The following is an 18,255-nucleotide window of genomic DNA, read 5'->3' on the forward strand; positions in this document are numbered from 1 at the left end:
TCTTTTTTTTCAATTTTTGGCTGCATTGGGTCTTTGTTGCTGCACGCGGGCTTTCTCTAGTTGCAGCAAGCAGGGGCTACTCTTCGTCGCGATGTGCATTGCAACGGCTTCATTGCGGTGGCTTCTCTTGTTGCAGAGCATGGGTTCTAGGCACACAAGCTTCAGTAGTTGCAGCACGTGGGCTCAGTATTTGTGGCACGCAGGTCCTAGAGTGCACGGGCTTCAGTAGTTGTGGCGTGCGGGCTCTAGAGCACAGGCTCAGTAGTTGGGGCGCACAGGCTTAGTTGCTCCTTGGCATGTGGGATCTTCCTGGACCAGGGTTCAAACACTCCCCTGCATTGGCAGGCAGAGTCTTAACCACTGCGCCACCAGGGAAGTCCCAGTAAATATTTTCTTAATGAGTAGGTGAATGGACTTGCCCCACATCACAAAACCAATAAGTAATGGAACCAGGATTAGAATCTAAACTGTCTGAATCTAGGGTCTACACTTTTAACCACTACACTATTTCTTAGTTTATTAAGGATTATCTATTCAGGGTAGTAATAGCTAGTCTGCTATAGCTACTCCCATGGCTTCAACTACTACCTTATACAGATGTAAGAGAAAGACATTTCTTGTTAAAACAGAATTCCCCAAGAATTGAGCAGAAAAGGGTTCTCATAATTCCCAGGAATACAGGAGTGACTACAAAAGGGAACCTAGCCTTTTTCCTTGAATAGCCTATAGTTACTGCTTCTGTAAGTAACTATAACTGGCCCTCAAGTGTATATTTTCTCTCTTTAAAACTTTGAGTGAATAAAAACCCCATTTATTTTATTCTACTTAGCATATCTGAGATCAGTGAACATTAAAACTCTACTGAATTCAAAGGAAAATCAAATTTTAAACAATTACAAAAAATGAAAAGGCATACAAATGGTCAAGTTTCTAAAGTCATTGTTTTTTATTCTGTTTCAAAACCAAAACAAACAAACAAGCAAAAATCCCTGGTTCAACTTAGCAGATACTTTGCTTGGCTTCCCTCTTTCTCAACTCCTTGTCTTCCTGCCATTTTTAAGTGACTGACTATTTTCCATCAAAGTCAAAAAGTTATTTTCTAATTCCACTCACGCCTTCTTATTCTTCAACTCCAACTTCAGTCTAGCAAGACCTACTTTATCTATAGCTCATGTTCTATCCTCCAGGGAGATTCCTCTGCTCTTTCTTAAGGGAAGTAACCTTACCCATGGTGTGCTCAAAGTATACTAGCTAATCTGCACCCTCCAAACAAAACAAAACAACCAAACAAACAAAATGAAAAAACAAAAACCAATTTTGCTTGACAATATAGCCTACTGATTAAGATCATGAGCTTTGGAATCAAATACCTTAGTCTCTAATCCTGGCATCTTCAATTCCCAGCACTGTGACCTTGATCAAATTACTTCTCTGAACCTCAGTCTTCTCATCTATAAAATGTGGATAATAATACATACCCAACAGAGTAATCGTAAAGTTTAAATGAAATAATAAAAGGGAGACTGACACATAATAGTAAATACTTAATAAATGGAAGCTATTAATATTACCGTACAGTCACCATAACCTGAATATAATAACAGCACAAAGTAGCAGTAGGCTCTTTCTCTCATGGTCAGTAATTTTCAAATTCCTATTTTTAGTCTAACATTTTATTCAAGTGTTAGATATTCATTTCCAACTACTTGCAGACCTCCTCTACATCAATGCCCCACAGGTATCTCAAGCTCAACATATCTAAACCTAACTTCTTATTCTTCCTCTCTTTCTTATACACAAAACAAGCTTCTCTATTCCTACCCTTTTGTTTGTGCTAGAAATGGAATATCCCCATTTCTGTCTCAAAGGCTTCTGTGAAGTCCTCTATTATCTATGAAATCTTTCCTGATCAACCTAGCCTGCATAACTTCTTTCCTTAGAGTTCTATAACATATACTGACTTTATGGAACTTAGCTTACTTTGCATATTTGTTATGTCATAGCTCACCTTTTAGGCTTCTTGAGAGTAAAGACTCTGTCTCATTTTTGTAAATTCTGTGGGGTCTAGTACATGCTAAAGTATGATTTTCAAAGAGTTAAAAACATCACTTTCTGCAAATAAGCATAAAATGGACGTGTCAAAGATTTTATTCAACTCCTTAATTAATGAGGAAACCACTGATTCAAAGGATAATTTGAGGAACAGAGATTTATGTAGTTGGTCAAAGCAATGCTGAAATAAATTTGCTAATAGATACAAAACTGGTTAATATCCTACCAGGCAATAAATTGTAAAATTTGAAGCTGTCTTTTCTACTGGAGAGAAATCAATTGTTTCTCTACACAATGAAATTCATTTCCATTGCTGTAGACTGGCATCATAAGAATAATCTGCATTGTTATCAGTTTTCTACAAATTAATCTCTACTCCTATAGAGCTGTAGAATAAATTAAAAGGTAAAATTTAAAAGAGCATGAAATCATGACTCATACAAGTATAAAATGTCAAAGATTTTATTTAACTCATTACCTCATGCAGGAACCAATAAGATTTTATAACCAGATCAAAGGAAAAATCAAATTACCACACATATGTAGTCAAACAAGTAATGCTGAAATGAATCACAAATTGATAAAAAATGGGTCAATATCCATAAGACAATAATCAATTGCATTCCTCCTCACACAATTTACATTTCTATGAACCAGGATAATTTGTATGACTCATAGTTTTCTACAGCTCATGGAGTTGTAAAACAGCTCAAAGACAATGAAAGCCACGGAGTCCTCATAGATTTGGATAACCTCGAAGGATGTGTTAGGCAACCTATTTTTTCGCTGAAGGTACTCAGTTATCTTTTAGTTCATTTCAAAGTCTTTCATGGTTTTTGCCTACATTAGTCTAGTCAATGGAAATGTGCACACCCATTTAAAAATTTTTATTGAGGTATTTGATTTACAATACCTGTGTCCCTTGCATCGGCAGGCAGATTCTTAACCACTGCGCCACTAGGGAAGTCCTATTTGTAGACTTTTTAATGATGGCCATTCTGACCAGTGTGAGTTAATACCTCATTGTAGTTTTGATTTGCATTTCTCTAATAATTAGCAATGATGAGCATCTTTTCATGTGCATATTGGCCATCTGTATGTCTTCTTTGAAGAAATGTCTATTTAGGTCTTCTGCCCATTTTTCGATTGGGTTGTTTTTTTGTTATTGAGTTGTATGAGGTACATACCCATTTAGAATCAGATAAGCCTCCAAGGGTCTGCTACATAATACCTGACAGTGCACTGTAAGAACACACAGTTATCCCTTTTTGCCTATTTCCAAGTGTGGGGTAGTTTTTCTTGATGTTTAGAACCTTACATATAGAAGTTGTTCAATAAATGTTTGTGATGGTTGATAATACTTGTAGGAAAATTCTGTAGTCCACATTTAGCTGTACCAACTCACATGTCTCTGGAGACTCAGACTAATAGGAATGTGATGCTGTGACATGAATATAGTATTTATAGAAATAGAGCTTTTTATAAACTTCTGTTCCTTTGTATTCTGTTAGCCCTGAGATGCCTGAAAATGAAGCCACCTTCGCAATAACTGCTGGAGGAATTGGGGATGCCAAGGAGTAGGTGGCGAATTGATGCAAATTGCTTCTTAGTGCTTATTAGGAGCTGAAGAAATGGAAAAGCAGTCTCAAATTTCAGATCTTAAAGAGTCTGTTTTTTTTCATGTGTTATTAAAGGAAAGTCAGCAAAAGAGAATTAAATCATATTTATCTTAAAGGTCTCTGATTTACAATAACTACACACTGTATGTCGGTTCAGGAATATAAATATGTACATGAATGAATAAACCTTTTGAAAAATAGTTGGGGAAGGGGTACCTCACTTTAGCTTCCCAAAGTGAGCCACTAAGCAGATGGCAAGTCTAAGAGCTCAGAAATGTCTCCTCCTCCTAACAGCTGCCCCCCAAACACTTACAGAAGTGAATACACTTCCAAATGAGGGAGACATTTAAGGGAAGAATGTTTACAGGACACACAAAAGAACTTTTTTATTTATGATATCAAACTATATATTCATATTTATAGCAACAGAAAAGAAACATTAAATTAAGCTAAATTTTAAATCATTTGACTTTTCGACAAGTTGAAATTACCTTTTAAAAATGTATTTCTGGGGCTTCCCTGGTGGCGCAGTGGTTGGGAGTCCGCCTGCTAATGCAGGGGACGCAAGTTCGTGCCCGAGTCTGGGAGAATCCCTGCATGCCGCGGAGCGGCTGGGCCCGTGAGCCATGGTCGCTGAGCCTGCGCGTCCTGAGCCTGTGCTCCGCGACGGGAGAGGCCACGGCAGTGAGAGGCCCGCGTACCGCAAAAAAAAAAATATTTTTAATTAAAAAATAAAATAAAAATATACTTCTGATACATACATATTTTACTGGGAAGATAAAAGGGAAGGTAATTAGGAACTTTATAATTTTGGGTGGTCAAGATAGCATGCCTTTTTGGGCCTCTCACTGCCGTGGCCTCTCCCTTTGCGGAGCACAGGCTCCGGACGCGCAGGCTCAGCGGCCATGGCTCACGGGCCCAGCCGCTCTGCGGCATGTGGGATCCTCCCGGACCAGGGCACAAACCCGCGTCCCCTGCATCGGCAGGCGGACTCTCAACCACTGCGCCACCAGGGAAGCCCAGCATGATTTTTATATTTTAAGTTTTGGGTAGAGAATTCAGACTCTTCTTTAAAATATTAAAATTAATTTAAATGTAAAATTTCTGGATACTAATTTTATAAATGTATAAAAATATTGGTTTCTCTAATTAAAGGAAAATAAAATCTAGTTTTCAAAATGTATGTATGATAAAAATATTTATTAATTAAAACACTAATAATATAGTGACAATCTTTATAGGTCTCAGAAAGATTTACTATCTTATGTTGCATCCACTTGTATGAGAATTCAAGTATTAAAAGTACCATTTGTTACAAAAGGTATTTGACTATCCTTAAGTCATTTACTCACCAATTGTATACTGAATGCTAAGTGCTAAAGAATCTACAAAAGAAGTATGGTTCCTGCCCTCAAAGAATGTGTATACTAGTTAAGAGAAAAGACTAATATTTACGAAAGGATGAGAGGACAAATGATTATAATTAATTTGGATTGTGTGATTCCAAAAATCAGAGAGGAAAGGTTAAGCTGTAGGACAGCATGTGCAAGTATAGAAGCTGGAATTTGGAAACAAAGAGACCAACCTGGCAAGCAGAAATTGTTCACAGTGTGGAGTTCTGGGAAATAAGAGCTTTTTAATTTTATAATTTTTAAAGCTCAGAAGCTGCTCCTCTGAATAAGCAGACGTTAAAGTCACTATGGAGCAGATTTTCTGTATTCTGCAAAGTCAGTTAAATGCCTTTTCTTAGTATGCAAATATAAATGCACACTTTTTCCTGGGGAAGGGAAGGTTTTGCTACTTGATAAAAACAGCATCTACTAGAGATTCCCTGGTATGCCAAGTCCTGGAGAAGGAATGGACTAATTTGTATAGAGCCCAGAGCTGTTTGATAGGAAAGGAAATAAAACTCCCAAGATTTGAATTTCAGAAAAATTTTCTAGGTTAAGCTGAGTACCCCCCTGACAAGGAGAATTTACCCATTGGTGTAGAGTTGGAAACCAGGGCTCAACACAGGGCCTACAGTTCTGTGGGGGAGGCTGGTTTCAATATGGCACGTGGCTAGGACTGGAAACCTCTCTGGATCCAGCCACTCTGATATGTCCTGCTTTGGAGAACAGTAGCTGAGCATGTGAATGTGAACTAAAAAGCTGTAAACTTGGGGCTCAACTTTGGGACAGCATAGTAGATTGTGCAGTGCCCACTGAACTTTTCTAGGTCAGGGTTCAATTTGCCACCAATGATCAAAGCATCAGGTCTTTCCAGTCCTCCCTCTCCATCTGACTGTACAAATAGCTTTGGCTTATTCCAAGCGGGAGAGAGAGACTCAAAAAAGAGATGTTATTGGTCAGGACTCTTTTAGTCACAAGCCACAGAAACTCAAACTAGCAAATGCAAGACATGAATTCATTGGCTCAAGAGAGTTTGAAAAGTCCAGAAGTAAAGCTGACTTTAGCCACAGCTGGAGCCAAGATCTCAAAGAGAATCATCAGGACTTTTCTCTCTGTCTCCATCTCCTGCTCGGCTCATTTCCATGCTGCTATTGTTCTTTGACACGCTTTCCCCACATAGTAAATAGCCAAGGTGCTGCTTGTATCCCAGCAAGTTAGAAAACACACTAGAAAAAGCATGCCTTTTTCTTCCACAGATTATTCATTCTGTGGAAATAAGCAAAAACCACCAAATGAGAACAGAGGCTATTTACTCAGAGTTTGCTACAGCAAGAGTCAGTGACCTTCATTTGCTTTTGGCAGAGACTCAAAGGCAGGCAAAGGAATGGGAAAGCTTTATAGAGAAAAATAGGAAAGGCCTCAGGTATGCTCTGATTGGAGGTTGTTGGCATGGGAAGTTGGAGGATTAATTTGATAGAGATGCAGAAAATTGATAAAGGAAATCATACTGGCACCAGGGAGATAATTTAGGAACGGTTATGATAAATCAGTTGTGAAGTGATAAAGAATGTGACTAGGGGGACTTCTCTCGTGGCGCAGTGGTTAAGAATCCACCTGACAAGGCAGGGGACACGGGTTCGAGCCCTGGTCCGGGAAGATCCCACATGCTGCGGAGCAACTAAGCCCACGCGCCACAACTACTGAGCCTGTGCTCTAGAGCCTGCAAGCCACAACTACTAAAGCCCGCGTGCCTAGAGTCCATGCTCCGCAACAAGAGAAGTCACCGCAATGAGAAGCCCGCACTCCTTAACGAAGAGCAGCCCCCGCTGGCCGCAACTAGAGAAAGCCGGCGCACAGCAAAAACACCCAATGCAGCCAAAAATAAAATAAATAACTAAATAAACTTAAAAAAAAAAAAGAATGGGACTGGGGTGATAGCAATGAAATGGACAGTTCAAAAAGGTATTTAAGATTTGGTGTGAGATTGAATATAAAAAGAGGAAGAGAAGGCAGAGTCACAGGTGACTTGACAAAGCTCTTTAACCTATGAGAGGAGATTATGTTTGTATCGTGAACACGAATGAAGAAGTGTAGAATAAAGATTAGGTATTTTACCTGGGAAGGTTAGCTTGTATTAGTTTGCTAGGGCTGCCATAATAAAGCACCACAAACTAGATGGCTTAAACAACAGAAATTATTGTCTCACAGTTCTGGAGGCCAGAAGTCCAAGATCAAGGTTGGTTCCTTCTGAGGGCTATGAGGAAGAATCTGTTCCATGCCCCTCCCCTAGCTTCTGGTGGTTTCCTGGTAATCTTCAGCATTCTCTGGCTTGTAGAAGAATCACCCTGATCTCTACCTTCATATTCACATGGTTTTCTCCCTGTGCGCATGCCTTTGTGTCCAAATTTCCCCTTTTTATAAGGATACCAGTCATATTGGATTATAGGCCCACCCTACTCCAGTAAGACCTCAGCCTAACTAACTACATCTACAATAACCCTATTTCTAAGTAAGGTCACATTCTGATTAATTGGGAGTTAGAACTTCAACATATAAATTTTAAGGGGGACACAATTAAATAACAGTAAGAATCAGGTACAGTTAAGAGTCAGACACCAGAATGCACAAGATACCACTTGAACTCAATACCTGCTACAATCACAAACATGGAAGTCAAGATCTGGGGAAACCCAGTATCTATTCAGAAAATGAAGAGATTGAAATAGATGATCTCTTCCATCCTTTCTAACTTTCCTGTTCAATCATTCCTTAAAGAACAAAGAACAGGGGCTTCCCTGGTGGCACAGTGGATAAGACTCCACACTCCCAATGCAGGGGGCCCGGGTTCAATCCTTGCTCAGGGAACTAGATCCCACTTGCATGCCACAACTAAGAGTCCAAATGCCACAACTAAGGAGCCCTGGAGCCATAACTAAGGAGCCCACCTGCCACAACTAAGGAGCCTGCCTACCACAACTAAGACCCAACTAAGACCCAGTGCAGCCAAATAAATAAATAAATAATTTTTTTTTTAAAAAAAAGAAAAGAACAGAGAACAAACAAGGACAGAAAGCCAGGAGATCAGAATAGGGTGGTCAAGCCAAAAATAGGGAATACAATAGACTAGACTCAGAGAAGGGATATCTTTCATGGAGAGGAGAGGGATTGGGACCTTAGACACCAAGTTACAGCCAGTCAAGTCTCCTTCACCTGACTCAGGGTTGTTGGATGTTTATCATTTTTTTTGGTTGCACAATTTCCATTTATCCATCATAATAACACCCTGGTTTTCTTTTAAAGAGTCACCTCTCCCCAGTTCATGTAGTCTATCCTGAGACACTGGATACTGAGCGACAGTCACAAGGATGAGAGCATGGGTTAGAGGCCACTAATACATGCAAGGACAGCAAGGGCTGTAGGGCCAGCAGCAGTGGCATTGACCTGAACAAGCTGTTCCTGCTGTTAGACTGCAGGTTTCTGACTCCTAAACTGCAGAGTTGCTTAGACTCCTGTCCATTCCTATGGTGGTTCTCCAGCCTCCTGCCAATTCAATGACTCCTAATGTCCTTCTGATAAATTTCTCTTTGCTTCAGTAGCCAGAGTTGGATTCTATTACTTGCAATCTAGAACTCCACCCAAGGTGACACCCAAATGCTGCTTCAGGGGACCAGAAAAAAGGAAGCCAGGAAGGGCTTACTTAACAGTCAGGTGGATGATTCCTTATTATTCGTATACTTTTCTATACCAGTCTTCAATATTTTATTTATTTTTTTATGTTTGTTTGTTTATTTATTTTTGGCCGCACTGGGTCTCTGCTGCTGCATGTGTACTTTCTCTACTTGCGGCAAGTGGGGGCTACTCTTCATTGCGGTGTGCAGCCTTCTCATTGTGGTGTCTTCTCGTTGCAGAGCATGGGCTATAGGGGCGCGGGCTTTAGTAGTTGTGGCGTGCGGGCTCAGTAGTTGTGGCTCACGGGCTCTAGAGCGCAGGCTCAGTAGTAGTTGTGGCGCACGGGCTTAGTTGCTCCTCTGCATGTGGGATTTTCCCAGACCAGGGCTCAAACCCATGTCCTCTGCATTGGCAGGAGGATTCTTAAGCACTGCGCCACCAGGGAAGTCCCTACCAGTCTTCAATATTTTAAAAGGAAAGTTGTTTAAGAGACTATTAGTCAGAATTTTTCTTGGCTGAACCCAAAATAATAGTGTCTTAAAATCGAGGTTTGTTTTTTCCTCATAGACAAGAAATCTGAAGCCAGGCAGTCCAGAGCTATTATAGTGGCTCTACTTTGTCATCAGGACTCCAGGCTTCTGTCTTTCTGCTTCCATCCTGCTCTTGGCTTCCATTCTCAAGGTCAGCTCATGGCCTAAGATGTTACTGGAACTATGGTCAGAGAAATCAAGTTGGGCGAATGAAGGTGAAAGGCAGAGGGGCAGAACAAAGTTCTTTCCAGCTGAGTCAGCTCCTATGAAGGCCCCCCCACCCAACACACACACACACACAAACACTTCTGCTTACAACTTATTGGCCTGAACTCAGTCATATGGCCATATCTATATAGAGAAAAGTAGTGAAATACTGTCTTTTGTTCTAGGCAGTGATATGCCCAGCTGAAATTCGTAGTTCTGTAATTAATGAGGAAAGGGAGATTGGCTGTTGGGTAAGCAACTAGCAGTTTCTACCACAAAATCTTCTTTTACTTTCTCAGCAATGACAAATTTCTTGAATGTCTATCACAGTAAGTCCCCTACATGTGAACCTTCAAAGATGCGAACGTGCATTCATATATCTAATCACGTTAGTTAGTTCATGTGTCTGGTGTACGTTGTCACATACGTGCATCCTCTACAAGTGGCTGTGCTTTTGTGTACTTTGTATAGAGTACAATAGTACAGTATCTTTATTCAAGCCCAGGATGTCTGGAAGCAAGTGTAAAAGCAGCGGTGACGTAGCTGGTACTGCTAAGAAGCGCCAGGAACTGGAGGCCCAGAGAAAGGATGAAGAGAGACAAGAGGAAGAAGAAGTAACTGCAGAACCAAAGAGATTCATGATGCAGGAAACAGCAAGGGGATTTTATTTGAGGAGGTTCTGTTAGTTTTTGAGGCACAGGATCTGAACATAGAATGGTACATGAAGGTTGCAGCAGTTGTTCAGAATACGATCCAGTGCTACCATGTCATCTATGATGAGAAAAAAAGAGCTACTACCCAGACATCACTGGATCATTTTTTCAAGAGGGTAGAAAGAACTGAATCCAGCAAAGAACCAGAACCTGCGCCATCAACGTCAGGCGTGAGTGAAATGGCAGCTTGCCCTCCATCTCCTATTGCTGACGATCCCTCAGCTCTACCATCTTTCACCTCCTCTCCCTCCTCCAGTCAGTAACTCTTCTTGCCTGTTCACTTGACGCCAGCCCCTGTATGCCAGCTGTTGTATTGTACTACTGTACTTTTCAAGGTACTGTACTATAAGATTAAAGCTTTTCTTTATTTTTTGTGTTTGTTTGTTTTTAATGTATTATTTGTGTGAAAAGTATTATAAACCTATTACAGTGCAGTACTATATAGCTGATTGTGTTAGTTGGGTACCTAAGCTAACTTTGTTGGACTTATGAACAAGTTGGACCTATGAACACCCTCTCAGAACTGAACTCATTCGTATGTAGGGGACTTACTGTATATACTATGCAGAGCATTTCAGGAGTTTTGTACTTGTACCAGCAAAGTTGGTTGAGGAGTATATCAGTTAGAATGCCCTCAGCTGCAAGTAACAGAAAACCCAACTCAAAGCAACCTAAACAATGAGGAAATATGCCATCTCATATAATAAAAAGTCCAGGGACTTCCCTTGTGGTCCAGTGGTTAAGAATCAACCTTCCAATGCAGGGGATGTGAGTTCTATCCCTGGTAGGGGAACTAAGATCCCATATGCCACAGGGCAACTAAGCCTGTGCACTCTAGAGCCGGCACGCTACAACTAGAGAGAAGCCCGCGTGCCGTAACAGAGAGCCCACGCACCACAGTGAACGATTCCACACACCGCAACTAAGACCCAATGTGGCCAAAGTAAATAAATAAACAAAATTTTTTTAATTAAAAAAATAAAGTCCGTAAGTCAACCAACTCCTTAGTTAATTCAGCAACTCTATAATATTATCAAGGGCCTGGGTTCTTTCTTTTCTCTCCACTTTCCCATCATCGTTGTGCTGGTTTGGGTCTCTAAAAGCTCCCCTTATGGTCAAAAGATGACTATAGCAGTTCTACTTTCACATCCTAACTTGATCACATCTAAAAGAAAGACAAGGCATTCTTTTAGGAGCAAGGAAACGGCTCACTCATACAGCTGCATTCAGTTCATTGGTTGACTGGAGGGTCTAAGATGGCCTCGCCCATATACCTAGGGTCTTGGTGGGGATAGTTGAAAAGGTGAGACTTCTCTCTGTCATCATTCAGCAGTCTAGCCTGAGCTTCTTTACATGGCAGCTGGGTTCCAATAGGGCAAGTGCTTATCAAGCCTCTACTTGTATTATGCTTGTTAGTGTCTCACTGGCCAAAGCAAGTCACACAAGAAAGCCCAGAGTCTTTGTGGGATGGGACTACACCGGAGCTTGAATACCAGATGTGTTTTCTTGGAGGTCATCAGTATAACAGTTTTCTCCAAGGTACTGTGTTGCGCCCTTTGGGGTGGGGAGAGTTTGTGTTCAAGAGCTTACAATATGGTAAGGGACATGAGACACAAACTCTTGTAAAGTTAAATAGAAACACATGATTTAAATATTTAAATAACATTTTAAAGGCTATGTAAGTCTGAAGGCAGGCACAGTGAGGGGTTCAGCCTGCAAAAGCTAGTTGGATTTTTTTCCCAGGAGATTTCATATGGTGGTGAATGTTCCATGCCTCAGGGTCAGGCCTTCAACCTTCATCTTCAATATGTTAGTGCCCCAGTACTGGTTAATTTCTAGAGAGATGCCTCAGTCTGACTAAGCACGCAATCTGCCAGGGAGAGTATACCAGGATGCCAGTGACACTGAAGAATAGAATATAATGTCAAGCAGACCAGATGTGAAGATTGACCTGAACAACCAGCCCACTGCCTCAGTGAGCAAGTTCATGTGAAGCTAAAGGTGCATGATGAACACAGAATCAGAATAAGGCTGCTTGGATATAAAAGTTGAATTATTCATGGATTCTGGTGGCCCATCTTCATTCATTCATATGTGTATTCATTCATACGTGTATTTTAAATGTATTATGAAGTATTTAAGATAAAAAGGCATAAAAAGTAATACAATTAACATTCATAAAATAAAACATTATCAATATAATCAAAGACCCCTAAATATCCTATAGGATTGACTCTCTTTCCTCCCCCACAGAATTATTCACTTTTCTGAATTTGTTGTCAAATACCTTTATGCATTTTTTTATTCTTACCATATATATATATATATATATATATATATAGTAAGGGACATATATATATATATATATATATATGGTAAGGGATATATAGATATAGATATATATCCCTAAGTAATAAAACATATTGCCTTGCATTCAACTAATATTGAGACACCAGTTAGGTGCCAAGTACAACAGATATAGAAATGATTAATCAAGACAGTCCCTGAAACGTGGAGTTATGGGGAAAATCACCCAAATAACCACAAACATGGTTAAGTGCTGCAAAGCAAAAGTTCAGGAAGCTGTGAAAGTACCCACTGAGGGAGCCGCCTTTTCTGGGGTTAACCTGACCTGGTATGGGGCAGGTACGAAGGCCTGTCCGGCACCTTGGACATTCACATTGTCTTGATAGGCACCCTCTACCTTGGGTAGCTCTTGAATGGCTGCATTGCCAACCTCCCCTCTACTCCCTTTCCCGAGTAGTTTCACCCCTTCTTGGCAGAGAGCAAAAAGCCTGTGCTGAACATTACAGTCCCAATTCAATGCACAGGTACTACCAAGGGAGTCAGTTCCCTCATTTCCCAATCTGAGAACTGGTCTTTGCAGAGATTCCAATAGGTAGAGGAGGTAAAGCCATGTGAATCTGCTTACACTGACTTATGTACTCTGAGCAGGAGCCATTTTGAGGGGAAACAACAGGTCTGCATCAACCCCACAAATTCTCAAACATACGTGTCTAGAATTACATATGTATACAAAAGCAAAAGTCCCTTCTTTTGACTCCAGCCGATTTCCATCCAGTACCAATAGAAACACCTCCAGATCAGGTAGGGGGGTGTGTGTGTGTGTGTGTGTGTGTGTGTGTGTGTGTGTGTGTGTGTGTGTGTGTGTTAGGGCTTGGTGTCCTTGTTTGGCACAGTCCTTCATCAGAGATAACCCTAATGCTAGCTGGTTTTCCTCCAAGTGTGTGCAAACAATATTTTGCCTTTGTGATCAAAATTATGTAAATACCAGAGCTTCCCTTCTCATTATATAATATCTTAGAGATGCTAGTTGGTGTTTAACTAACCTATTGATGTTTTCACTGTCTTTGTCCTTATGTTCTAATTTTTGGTGCCAGTTTGCTTTTCTTCACACTATTAAGTCTACGTATTTCTAGAATACAATTGACTGTAACATAATTACATCCTTTGGGGTCACCTCTCCTCCTTTCCATTTTATTTCTTAGCAGGATGTTGCCAACTTTCCTCTCTGACTCTCAACTCAGCTCCATATCGGATCAACACGTCTATATCTGTCTGAGGAACACAGAGGAACCTATTAAAAAACATGAACACAGCTCTCTAACTCTTGCTCAGCTACTAAGGAGTTTGGTCTCTATTTTAGCATATACCTACTCCCTCCCCTCCAGCCTATGAGAACTGACTTTTGGGGCTGCCCAGTGTCCATTCTTCCATAACAAGGCACAAGATTTCCACTGAGGAACACCCTCGCTTCAGGGTGGTCTTGGTGGGATGTGAACCAGGTGTCAGTCTCCCCAGAGAAGCTGACACCATGTCCTATACAGTGGGGGCAGGCACTGGACCCTCTTCCAGGCTGAGTCCCCAGAGTCTCCAGCTAACCTGTATAGCTTCTACCAGAGGTCCCATGCCCTAGGGTTTGTATCCATGGCTTGTGCCCTTTCCAAACCAAGGAAATAAGTTCAGAGAGGCCCAGAGACCTACAGATGATACACAGCCCCTGGGGAGCTCTGGGCACACAATAAACCCTTTCCCTGGTCGCCCAATAGGGAGGGAGAGACAGCAGGACCTTTACTGCACACCCTCTGGGTCCTAAAACACAACCAGAGCAAATATCAGCCCTGCTCCTCCAGCGCTGTCTCCTGGGCCCTAAGGCTGTGGGTGAGTTTTAGTTAATGAGCTGGGCCAATTCCCTAATTCATACTAGGTAGTAGCTGACCCCTTCCTCCTGATGAGGACCACACCCCTCCTCCTTCCCCTGTATCTCTCTGCCTCCTTCTCAAGAAACGGCACTGTCAGGACTTCCCTGGTGGTCCAGTGGTTAAGACTCCGCACTCCCACTTCGGGGGCATGGGTTCGATCTCTGGTTGAGGAACTGGGATCCCGCATGCCATGTGGCAAAAAAAAAAAAAAACATGAATAAGCTCTTCAAGAGTTAAACATTTTATATGGTTCCTTTTTCTCTTTGAACTCTTATTTTCTTTCCAGAATTTTAACTTATATTTTTACATCAAATGTCTTATTCATCACTTAATTTTATTTCTCTGTGTATTAAAATTTCTTCTGGATTAAGTTATTGTAATTATTTGAACAAAATTAAGCAAAGCAATTTAAACATATTACAACTCTTAATAACTATTAAACAGAAAGTAAAATTTTTAATGGAAATGCATCTTTTAATAAGATAGAAAGAGACTAACGGGGGCATCCCTGGTGGCGCAGTGGTTAAGAATCCGCCTGCCAATGCAAGGGACGCGGGTTCGAGCCCTGGTTCTGGAAGATCCCACATGCCGCGGAGCAACTAAGCCCGTGCACCACAACTACTGAGCCTGCACTCTAGAGCCCACGAGCCACAACTACTGAGCCTGTGTGCCACAACTACTGAAGCCCGCGAGCCTAGAGCCCGTGCTCTCACTGCAATGAGAAGCCTGTGCATCACAACAAGGAGTAGCCCCCACTTGCCCCCACTCTCTGCAACCAGAGAAGAGCCGGTGTGCCACAACAAAGACCCAACGCAGCCGAAAAATAAATATAATAATTTTTTTAAAAATAGAAAGAGACTAAGAAAAAGTAAATCCTGTATCCATAGAAAAATATTACTTTTGGCAATTTTTTTCTCCCTTTCTATAGCCATTAAGTGCTTAGAAACTTTGATCACATAATTTAGTAGGTGGGAATGGAAAGAGTTTTGTTATGGTAATATCCCTCAATTCTTTGATCTTCTTCCAAGTTATATGGCAAAAATCCAGTAATCTATCTTAAGAAGTTATTTTTAAGGATCTATCAGCTGAAAATTCCACGTGGTCCTCCTTCCATTTTGTTGAAAACCAAAACCAGAATTCTCCTGATTTGCAAAAGGATATGTCACCAAGTCATTAGAATCATTTACTTTTTTTACATCAATATTAGCATTTCTAATTGTCCTTCTATTTGTCGCCTCTGAGATTTTTACATCCATGACAAAGTCCATAGTAAGATTTTGAGTAGAAGAGAAATATTCTTTTCATTTGTAATGTGGGAGGGTGCAATTACGGACATATTTCTCAGTCATATCAATTTTAGAAAGGAATATATATGAAAGTTCAATCTGGAAATAGACTTCCTGTAAACTCTGTTCCATTGTGTCCCTTTTATATCATAGTTTGAAGGCAACTGCTTTAGGTGACCTTGTTGACTTAATGACCTCAAATATTCTCAACCTCTTGTATCTAAAGTACAATTGACCCTTGAACAACACAGGGGTTAGGGGTGTCCACGCAGTTGAAAAGAGGCCTATAATTTTACAGTTGCCCTTAAATCTGACGTTCCACATCCATGTATTCAACCAACCTCAGATCTTATAGTACTTATTTAGTGAAAGACATCGTGGTATAAGTGGACCTGGGCATTTCAAACCCCTGTTCTTCAAGCGTCAACTGTACAATAAGCCAAACTATCAAAGAACCAAGGTGGGTCATACCAAGATAGAAAGCAGAGGCATTATATTTCACATGTGGGTAAGTTTAATGGCTATGCAATCATAGAGTTGTGAACCACTCACAATAACTCCTTCAGGGCTTATACAGCCTAAATCATAGTAGGAATTTAATTGTTGGCCAATTCCTACAAAATTCATCCTTGACTCGTTTCTTTCATATCCCACTCATCAAGAAATCGTTGGCTAGATTTTCAATCAGACGATTTCTCCTTTACCCACTGCTATTAACCTCACCAAGCGCCATAATTTCTTGCCTGGATTACTGCACTAGCCTCTTAATTAATCTGCCTGCTTCTGTCCTAGCTCACTCTCAATTTATTCTCTAGACTGCAGTGATAGGGGTCCTTTTATTATGTCTCTGCTTAGAACCTTTTAGAGATTTCCATTTTACTGGAAGGAAAAGATAAAGTCCTTAAAGTGGCCTACAACTCCTTCAAACTCCTTCATAATCTGGCCCTCTCCTGTCTTTTCTCCTTGCTACTCCACTTACATTCTGCCTCAGGGCCTTTGTACTTACTCTTTCCTCTGTGTTAGCAAGCCTAGCTCCCTCACTTTAGGTCTCTGCTCAAATGTCACTTGATCAGGAAGGTCTTCCTAGGACATCCTATGTAAAATACTATGTCACAAGTATACTCCCCTCCCCCACAGGCGCTACACTATCCCTTTTCTATGCTTTTAATTTTTATTTAAGTTAGCAACTGCCTGACATTTATTGTCTATCTCCCCACCAGAGTGTAAAATCCACAGGCGCAGGGACTCATTTGTTCATTGCTGTGCCGCAGTGCCTAGCACAGTGCTTGGACCATTAGGTCTTCAACACTTGTCCAATGAATCCATGATTGTCCATCTCGTCTATGGTCTAAGACATCTGCACGACCCGTCACGAAACTCCTTTCCTTATGCTACTTTTCTAATAACTTGGGAAGCACTCAGCCCCCACAATGAGGGACCTCAAATCTCCTCCCCCTTCACCCATCTGTAGAAATAAGAAAGACGTTCAGCGAGCTGCTCTGCAAGGGCCCTAGCAGCTGACAATTCTGCTATCTGGCCAAGCTTATGAGACTTTAAAGTGCAGCTAGAGAGAGAAGGAAGCAGCTAGGGAGAAGGAAGTCATCTTAGAAGGAATTGAGAGAGGAAGGCAGCCTAGCCTGGTTAAAAACATGTACTTATGCCTTCACCTTTTCAGGGTCTCAAGACCACCGCTTTTAAACGTTTTCGTCTCGGGAGGGTACTAGGGGCCTGTCACGGGCCTCCTGAGGCAGCGCCATTTAATGGCGGCCAAGGGGCCTCAGCGTCTACCTTAAGAAGGTCTCCACCCACATTTCGGTTCTTTGTTAGCTAAATGTGCTCAGCCGGGGACAGTGTAAATATTCTGTTCAGAAAATGCACTCCAGTGTGAACCAAGCGTAGCAGAGAGTGATCTAACTCAGCTGGGACGTCGGCGCCTGACCAACTCCCGTTAAGAACCGACAAGGGACATCCATCATGGCCGCCGGCGACAGCACAGCGAGAGGCAACCGATAGGAAATGGCGCCGGGGCGCGCGGCCAGACCCGCAAGGCCCAGGGCGCCGGGGCCAGATGGCTGATAGGACCATCTTGGGGAGCCAGCCAGGGACCCTGAAGACGCTCGTGGGCGTTTGGCACCTGGAGACCCTGAAACTTGACGCCTTCAATATGGAGGACAGTTATTGTCTCTGCAAGGCAACTTACACAAGCAGGCCAGTGTTCCGTCCCGTGTCGGAACCCGGCAAAATCCTCTATTCTCTAAACAGAATGCGTTACGCACACAGCGCATCTTCGCAATAGTGGGCCGGCTAACGACGCAAAGAATGTTACGTCGCTGTCCCCCTCCGCTCCCTACCCCTAGTTCTGGTTCAGGTGGTGCGAGAACTCTACGCCTGATCCGTACTTTGTTTTTTGGCTCCCGACCGCAAAGTGCGCCCGCCTCCGCAACTGACGTAAAATGCTTCCAAGAATACCCGTAGTACTCTGCGAAGCCCGCGAGCTATTCCGCGACGCTGTTTACGTATCGTCTCCGGCGTACGTAGCGTTAAGCTGGAGCCGTCTCAGCGTCG

General features: G+C 41.8%; 1 protein-coding gene across 3 annotated transcripts in view; it reads left to right on the forward strand.

Annotated features, from left to right (window-relative positions):
• DMC1 (DNA meiotic recombinase 1) overlaps positions 1–3,786 on the forward strand; it is a 39,670-nt gene extending 35,884 nt beyond the window's left edge. For all 3 annotated transcript variants that reach the window (XM_019943392.3, XM_033866039.2, XM_073788172.1), the window contains one exon: positions 3,564–3,786. In XM_019943392.3, the coding sequence (XP_019798951.1) occupies positions 3,564–3,633 (70 nt within the window). In that variant the 3' untranslated portion in view covers positions 3,634–3,786. The remainder of the gene's footprint in view (positions 1–3,563) is intronic.
• The last annotated feature ends 14,469 nt before the right edge of the window (positions 3,787–18,255 follow it).

This window comes from Tursiops truncatus, chromosome 11, assembly GCF_011762595.2.
Source record: "Tursiops truncatus isolate mTurTru1 chromosome 11, mTurTru1.mat.Y, whole genome shotgun sequence".
NCBI classification, from domain to species: Eukaryota; Metazoa; Chordata; class Mammalia; order Artiodactyla; family Delphinidae; genus Tursiops; species Tursiops truncatus.